This window comes from Myotis brandtii, unplaced genomic scaffold (genome assembly GCF_000412655.1).
Source record: "Myotis brandtii unplaced genomic scaffold, ASM41265v1 scaffold421, whole genome shotgun sequence".
Classification (NCBI taxonomy): Eukaryota; Metazoa; Chordata; class Mammalia; order Chiroptera; family Vespertilionidae; genus Myotis; species Myotis brandtii.
Genome location: NW_005366140.1, coordinates 2,599,302 through 2,607,885, shown reverse-complemented (window position 1 = coordinate 2,607,885; position 8,584 = coordinate 2,599,302). Strand labels below are relative to the sequence as shown.

The window sequence follows — 8,584 nt, the reverse complement described above, 5'->3', positions numbered from 1 at the left end:
GAAGAGCCAGGCGGGGGTCTGGCCGGAGCCTGGGCTTCAGTCTCTTCACCTGCAGCCTGGACGAGCGCTCCCCGGTCTCCACGCCGCCAGCTGCCTTCCTGACCCCCGAGGTGGTGTCTTTGAGCCCCGGCCCCCAGCGTTTTACAAGCAGGAAACAAGGCTGGAGGAGCCCTGGTTTGCTGGGTTCCTCGGCTTCCTCGGTGCCCACTCCTCCTGCTCAGGAGGCGGAAACCTGTCCAGGGAGGCGTGGGGCGGTGCCGTGACCGGAAAGGAGCCTCGGGTCACTGGGGTCCTGGGTGTTGCATTCTTTTTGTATAGAAGCTTGAGCTGATGATGTTTTGTTTTTTTGTTTTTAGTTCATCCTCATCCGAGGATATTTTTCCCATTGATTTCTAGAGAGAGTGGAAGGGAGGGCGGGGGTGAGGAGAGAGAGAAACATTGATGAGAGAGACACATTAATTGGTTGCCTCCTGCATGCGCCCGACTGGTGACCAAACCTGCAACCTGAAGCCCAGGTAGTGCCCTTGACGGGGAATCAAACCGGCAACCCTGAGGTGCACAGGCCGGCGCTCTAACCATTGGGAACACTGGCCAGGGCGAAACCCTGTCCCTTTTTATTTTTTGTCATTAAAAAATATTTTTATTGATTTCAGAGAGAAAGGGAGAGGGAGAGAGAGATGGAAACATCAATGATGACAGAGAATCATTGATTGCCTCCTGCACGCCTCCCACTGGGGATCAAGCCCACAACCGGGGCATGTGCCCTTGACCAGAATCGAAACTTGGACCCTTCAGTCCGCAGGCTAACGCTCTATCCACTGAGCCAAACTGGCTAGGGCCAACCCCCAGTCATCATGGACTGGAAAGACCCCTGGTGCATTGACACTGGGATCCACTATGAGCCTGACTCACACAGGCCTGGATGACCCATATGGACACAATGCAAACCCACAATGCTGAGACCCATTCATTACTGTTGGTGACACTGTCCCTCCGTGTGCCACAGACCCACCTGCTCTCCAAGCTGCCCATTCCCGACAGCCAGGTGATCACCATTAACCCCCAGCTTCCTGTGGAGGAGGCAGCAGAGGACTACGCCAAGAAGCTGCGACAGGTGAGTCCCTCCGAGTCGCCACAGGGAGACCTTGTCCACTCCATGGCTAATCCCAGGGCAACAGCCGTTTTGCAGGTAGCAGTCTGTGATTGTCATTGGCAGACACTCCCCTGGGGTCAGTCAGCAGACCCAGCCCCGCCCTGGGTAGACACATTAATAGGCCACACCCCTGCCTTGGGGTCCCCGGGGGTGCCCTCACCTCTGACACCTAGGAGCTGGCCTGCGTCCTCACATCTTGGAAACAGTTGTGTCCCCAGATTCTTAGCCAGTTGGGCAGGTGAACGTAGAACCTCGTAGATTAGAGTCCCTTTTATGCAGGTGAGGCTGAGCATCACTCCCTGTGCTATAGCTACTTGTGATTCTTTTTTAAATTTTTAAAAAATATGGTGTTACTGATTTTTAGAGAGAGAGGAAGGGAGAGGGATAGAGAGATAGAAACATTGATGAGAGAAGAGCACCATTGATAAGCTGCCTCCTGCACGGCCTCTACTGAGGGTGGAGCCTGCAGCCCGGGCATGTGCTCTGACGAGGAATCCAACCGGCGTCCCCCTGGTTCCTGGGTTGATGCTCAGCTGCTGAGCCACACTGGCCAGGCTCCACTTGTGATTCTTTTTCTGACAGTTGTCTCTGTATTCTTCCCCTTCCTCAACCTCTGTGGACTGTCTTCTCCCCCTGGCCAGGCCTTTCAAGGGGACTCCATCCCAGTTTTTGACCTGCTGATCCTGGGGGTGGGCCCCGATGGCCATACCTGCTCACTCTTCCCAGACCATCCCCTGCTGCAGGTGAGTGCACCCACACAGGCCCCCCACACCTGCGCTCTGGCCTCTGCTGTCTGGGGCTTCCGCAGGGAGGCCAGGAGTTGCCTACAGCAGGGTTTGAATCAGCTTCTGCCAATAGGCATGCCCGCTGGGCTTAATCCTCCGAGCCTCGGTTTACCCTTCTTATAATGGGGCCCTTAAATCCAGTACCACAGGATTGGGAGGGTGGGATGGAATGATGGATGGATTATGCTTGATGTGGGTGAGTGCTTGAGAAGTCGAAGTGACATTGTCCTCTTCGACTCCCCCCCAGGAACGGGAGAAGATTGTGGCTCCCATCAGTGACTCCCCAAAGCCGCCTCCACAGCGCGTAACCCTCACACTCCCTGTCTTGAATGCGGCCCGAACTGTCATCTTTGTGGCGACTGGAGAAGGCAAGGCAGCTGTTCTGAAGGTAAACTGGGGCCCATTCCCGGGAAGGCTGGGGCATGTGAGCCTGGGGACAGAATAGGAGCCCGGGTGCTATTGTGCTGGAAGTACCAGATCCCAAGATCCTTCAGTAATTCTTGGGTTGAAGGGGAGATGGAAACTGCCATTGCAGGCTGCTTAGGAAGGAGTAAGTACAAAATGAGATTGATGAGATGAGACAACAGCTACACTGAGAGGTAAATTCATAATATTAAAATACATTTTTAAAATAACTATAATAATAAAAGGATAATATGCTAATTAGACCAGACGTCATTCCGGACGTCCTTCCTGATTAAGCCGGGGCCGGAGGGAAGCGGCCTGGGTGGCATGTGAGCCTGGGGACAGAATAGGAGCCCGGGTGCTCTTGTGCTGGAAGCACCAGATCCCAGGATCCTTCAGTAATTCTTGGGTCAAACGGGAGATGGAAACTGCCATTGCAGGCTGGTTAGGAAGGAGTAAGTACAAAATGAGATTGATGAGATGAGACAACAGCTACACTGAGAGGTAAATTCATAATATTAAAATACATTTTTAAAATAACTATAATAATAAAAGGATAATATGCTAATTAGACCAGACGTCATTCCGGACGTCCTTCCTGATTAAGCCGGGGCCGGAGGGAAGCGGCCTGGGTGCTGGGTGCCTGCGGGCGGCCAGAGGAGGGAAGCAGCCCAGGTCCTGGGTGCCTGCAAGTGGTCGGAGGAGGGAAGCCCGGGTCCTGGGTGCCAGAGGGAAGCCGGTGCCGGCAGCCACGGGAAGGAAGGCCTACTCTTGCACAAATTTTCTTGCTTCGGGCCTGTAGTTAAATAGAAAACTATTGAATAAATAAATCAAGCACATACTCTTGAATTAGAAAAATGAACAATAATGTCAATCTAAGTAAAGTCAGCAAAAGGGATATATGAAATCAAAATCAGAAATTAATGAATTGGTTAATTTTTTTAAAATATATTTTTATTGATTGCAGAGAGGACGGGAAAAGAGAGAGAGAAAAATCAATGATGAGAGAGAATCATTGATCAGCTACCTATTGAGAGAATCATTGATCAGCTACTTATTGAACGCCCCCCCACTGGGGATCAAGCTTACAACCCGGGCATGTGCCCAGACCAGGAATAGAACCGTGACTTCCTGGTTCATAGGTTGATGCTCAACCATTAAGCCACACTGGCCGGGCATTATTTTTGAAAATTTAATGATATAGAGGTCCAAAAGATAGACAAACCACTGGCAAAGCTAACCAAGAAGGAAAAAAAATCATATATAGGAATAAGAAAAAAAGTAGGAATAAGAAAGAAGGTTTAGTTATATATAATATTTTAGGAAAATATAAACTAAGATATTAAAAACAAACTAAGCTGGTTTCGTGTGGCTCAGTGGTGGAGTGTCAACCTATGAATCCGGAGGTCACGGTTTGATTTCTGGTCAGAGCACTTGCCCAGGTTGCTTGATCCCCAGTGGGGGGCGTGCAGGAGGCAGCCCATCAATGATTCTTTCTTATCATTGATATTTTTCTCTCTCTTTTCCCCTCCTTTCTTCTCTGAAATCAATAAAAATATATTTTAAAAAAATAAAATAAAGAATATTTTAATTGCCATCATTGAAAAAACCAACAACTATTGGGGGGAAAAGGGGGACATATGTAAACCTGGGCATGTGCCCTTGACCGGAATTGAACCTGGGACCCTTCAGTCCGCAGGCCGACGCTCTATCCACTGAGCCAAACTAGCTAGGGCAAGAATTATTTTAAAAAGAAAATGCCAAAACTATAGGAGAAACTGGGAATATTTTGAAACATAAATTAATAATTCTCTCCCCCAAACCATTGGGCCCAGATGTCCTCACAGGGGTGGCTAATGTTGCGGTTTGGGGGGCAGATTCTGAAGAGTGCAGCAGCCCCATGTCCCTGCCAGTGGTGCCCATGGCTTCAGGTGGTCCTCCCCCCACAGCCTCAACTTTCCCATCTGTAAGGTGGGTCATGAGGGGCCCCTCGCCATAGACCCCCTGAGAGAGGCCTCTTGGAGCCTTAGCTTCCCAGACTGTACAATGGGGTGGGAACGGAGGTGACTTCACAGGGTCGTGATCAGAAGCCAGTGATTTATAAGCACAGAGTTCTTGGGGGCAGGCCCAGCTGGCAAAAAGCAGTGTTTATAATGTCCATTCACCATGAGGTCACATTAGCGGGTTGACACACCACAGCCCGTGTGCCAATCCTGCCAGCCAGGAAGGGTTTTTACCTTGTACCTTTTTAAGTTTGGGCGGGGGGCGGAGGGGACAGCCAGGAAGGGTTTTTACCTTGTACCTTTTTAAGTTGGGGGGGAGGGGGGCGGGTGGATCAAAAGAAGAATATTCCCAGACATGTGAAAATTCAACAGAATTCAGATGTCAGTGTTCACCAACAATGATTTGTTGGAACACAGATGCCCATATGCCAGCGTGAGCCGAAATAGCGACTCTCTGGTCTTTGCAGGAAAGGTGTGCCAACACCATGCTATACAATCACGGGAGCTAGAAGGGAAGGGGCTGTCCCTGCTGACTGTTTTAAGCTGGGCAGCTGGAAGGCTGACATCATGTCTTGAGAGCAGGAGAGTCTAGTCCACGGGGGCCTGCGAGCTCTGAGGGGCGCCGGGCGTGCAGCCGGGCCTCACCAGCATATCCTCTTCACACAGCGCATTTTGGAGGACAAGGAGGCCAGCCCGCTCCCTGCCGCCCTTGTGCAGCCCCACACTGGGAAACTCTGCTGGTTCCTGGATGAGGCAGCAGCCCGACTCCTGACCGTGCCCTTCGAGAAGCATTCCACTTTGTAGCTGGTCCCCGGGGACACCACCGTTGGACCATTGCGGCTTGAGGGGACTGGGATCTTCCTGGGGCTGGGCCCCTCCACCGCTGTGTTCTAGGCTTCACGTTAGAAAAGCCACATGGTGCTGACAGGGCCTGGCCACTGGCTCTGCCCAGATATTAAAAGGAGCTTTGGCCCAGCCAGTGTAGCTCAGTGGTTGAGCTGGTTGAGCATCAACATATGCACCAGGAGGTCGCCGGTTCGATTCCTGGTTGGGGCATATGCCTGGGTTGCGGGCTTGATTCCCAGTAGGGGGTGTGCAGGAGGCAGCTGATCGATGTTTCTCTCTCATTAATGTTTCTATCTCTCTCTCTTTCCCCCTTCCTCTCTCTGAAATCAATAAAAACATTTAAAAACTATAATAAAAGGAGCACTTGCTCCAAGTTTCCACTGCCTGGTGGTCCTTGGTGGGCAGTGGGACAAGGGGCTTCCAGGCCGACTCGAAGCCCTTATCCCAGCAGGTGGAGGACGGGAACGGTATCCGCGCTCGGTTTCCGGGGGCCGTGCAGCAGGTGCCACGGCATTTACTGACTCAGTCCTGGGGTGTGAAGTCAAGGAGGTGGCAGGGGTGGCTCCGTCTGGAGGCTCTGAGGGAAAGTCTTCCCAGGCTCCTCGGGGGGCTGCCAGCAACCCCGGGCTTGTGACAACATCACTCCAGGCTCTGCCTGTCCTCACAAGGCTTAGGACCACCCTAAGTCCAAGATGAACTCATCTCAAGATCCTTCGCTAATTATATCTGCAAAAACTTTAATTCCAAATAAGGTCACCTTCTGAGGTTCCCAGGTTAGGACATGGACATACAGTGGGGCCTTGACTTACGAGTTTAATTCGTTCCATGACCGAGCTCGTAACTCATATTACTCGTATGTCAAGTCATTAAAGTGAACGAGTGAGACACGTGATGCTGGGCTGATGTGGCGTTCACTGTGACGTTCCCTGCACCAACGAGGGGTGGGGCATCTGAAGCTGGCTCGTAACCCGAATTTTAGCTTGCAACTCAAAGCAAAAAATTGGCCAAGAGACGGCTATCTCGAAAAACTCATTAGTCGGGACACTCGTAAGTCAAGGCCCCACTGTATCGTGTATGTATATGTGTGCCTGTGTGCGTGTGCATGTGCTAAAATACACATAATGTAAAGCTCACCATCTTAACCATTTCTAGGCATCCAGAAATGGTACAGTCACACTATTGTACCACCATCCCCACCACCTATCTCCAGAACTTACCATCTTCCCAAATTGAAGCTCTGTCCTATTCATCAGTAGCTCCATCTCCCCCTCCACTAGCCCCCCACTCTACTGTCTCTGTGAATTTGACTGTTGTAGGGGCCTCATGTAAATGGGATCATACAGTGTCTGTCCTTTTGTGTCTGCTGCTTTTACTCAACATCGTGTCCTCAGAGTCAGCCATGTTGTCACATGTGTTACAATTTCCTTCCTTTTATGGCTGAATAATCACTGTGTGGATGGACCACATTTTGCTTCTCCATTCATATCTATGGGCACTTGGGTTGCTTCCATGGTTTTGCTCTTGTGAATAATGTTGCTATAAACATTGGTGTACAACTATCTCTGAGACCCTACTTTCAATTCTTTTGGGGATATACCCAGAAGTAGAAATGCTAGGTCAGATGGTAATTCTGTTTTTAATTTTTAAAAAATATATTTTCAGAGATGAAGGGAGAGGGAGAGAAACCTCAATGATGAGTGAGAATCATCCAACGGCTGTCTCCTGCACGCCCCCTACTGGGGATTGAGCCTGCAACCTGGGCATGTGTCCCTGACCGGAATCGAACCTGGGACCCTTCAGTCCGCAGGCCAAACTGGCTAGGGCCTGTTTTTAATTTTTGGAGAAACCTCCATACTATTTTCACAGCAGCTGTACCGTTTTACATTCCCACGAACAGTGCACGAGGATTCCAGTTTCTTCATATCATCACCATTCGTTGTTTTCTGTGTTTTTTTTATAGTGACCTGTGAATGTTTCTTTCCAGGGGTACACAATTCAACCCACTACACACTCGCTCTGGCAGAGTTCCCATTGCACACACACAGCAAATGTTTTTATTTATATGTTTTTATTGATTTTAGAGAGAGGAAGGGAGAGAGAAACATCAATGTGAGAGGAACATCAATTGGCTGCTTCCCACACGTGCCCTGACCTGGGATTGTGCCCTGACTGGAAATCCAACCGAAGACCTTTTGGTGCCTGGACAACGCTCAACCAACTGAGCCACACCAGCCAGGGCCAGAGCCGGTCTTAACCTCCACCCAGTCCCGCTGCAGGCCTGCCCAGAGCCTTGAATGTGCCGGAGGGCATCTTTAGTCTCAACTGTGCCAGGACTGCAGCCTTTCCATCTGCTGGGCCCACCCAGCTTCTCTGGCTCCTGGGACCTCAGCAGAGAGGGGGAAGCATGGGGGCCTGGGGGCGTCCCGCAGATGCGCCTGAGGGGACATGGGAATTGAAAGCTCAAAGCCGAAACCACAGAAAGAGAAGTTTCCTTCAACGTCCTGGGGTCAGTCTCTCAGATGTGAGAGTGAGGAAGTGGGCCGGGGCCTGGTCGGAAGGAAACAGGTTGAGAAAGCAGAGGAGGCAGCCGAAAGGAAGGTTGCCCAGCCGTGGGCTTGCGCAAGCTCAGGTGGCCATGACCCCTGGGGCGCAGTCCGGGGCAGGGTGGCTAGAGCAGAGGGAAAATGCTGAGAATGGCAGGGGACCTCACTGGGGGCCCGTCCTGAGGCATCACCTCTCCGTGCCCCTCCCATGACGGCAGCTGTCCCTGCACAGACCTGCCTGTGGCTCCCTTTCACCTGGAGGGAAGCCCACCCTTCCTATTGGCCCATACGCCCCTGGGTGGCCCCTGGTAACATCTGCCGCTCACTCTCCCTTTTCCGTCCCACCCATCTGTGCTGTTCCCACCTTGGGGCCTTCGCATGCGCCGTGCCCCCTGCCCATTCTCTGTCCTCCAGCTTTTCGCACTGTCTTCGGTCCTGGTGCAGCATCTCCTCCCTGCCCCTAGCATTTCCTGTCCCCTCCTGTTCCATTCTTCTCCCTTCCTCTCCCCGTTATCTGACAGTTTTGTCAGTGTGCCTATGATGGTCATGCGGGCTGCTGGGGCAGGAGAGGGTCACTGAGAGATGAGCCTCGGGCTCTGCAGGGCCTGGTGGGAGGTGCTAGAGGTCATGGAATTTGGAGTGTGCTGGGCTGGAGGCCTGGGGCCGGAGAGTAAGGGCACCTTTAATAGTCAAAGAATTGAATGGAGATGGGGTGATTGCTTGGTGGGGCTAGGGATCCTGTTGGAGGTCAGGAAGTAGCCAGTAACCCCCTTAAATCTCCACACCTCCCATTCCCCCCTCATCTAGGACCCCACTGCTTGCTCTCTCAGTCTCCCCACTGACTCCAGG

At 51.7% G+C, this 8,584-nt stretch overlaps 1 protein-coding gene across 1 annotated transcript in view; it reads left to right on the top strand.

Moving 5' to 3' along the window:
- Positions 1–5,321, top strand: part of PGLS (6-phosphogluconolactonase) — a 6,031-nt gene extending 710 nt beyond the window's left edge. The window contains exons 2-6 of the mRNA XM_005873918.2: positions 5–110; positions 1,007–1,114; positions 1,795–1,896; positions 2,186–2,326; positions 5,013–5,321. Of these exons, the coding sequence (XP_005873980.1) occupies positions 5–110; positions 1,007–1,114; positions 1,795–1,896; positions 2,186–2,326; positions 5,013–5,150 (595 nt within the window). The 3' untranslated portion in view covers positions 5,151–5,321. The remainder of the gene's footprint in view (positions 1–4; positions 111–1,006; positions 1,115–1,794; positions 1,897–2,185; positions 2,327–5,012) is intronic.
- The last annotated feature ends 3,263 nt before the right edge of the window (positions 5,322–8,584 follow it).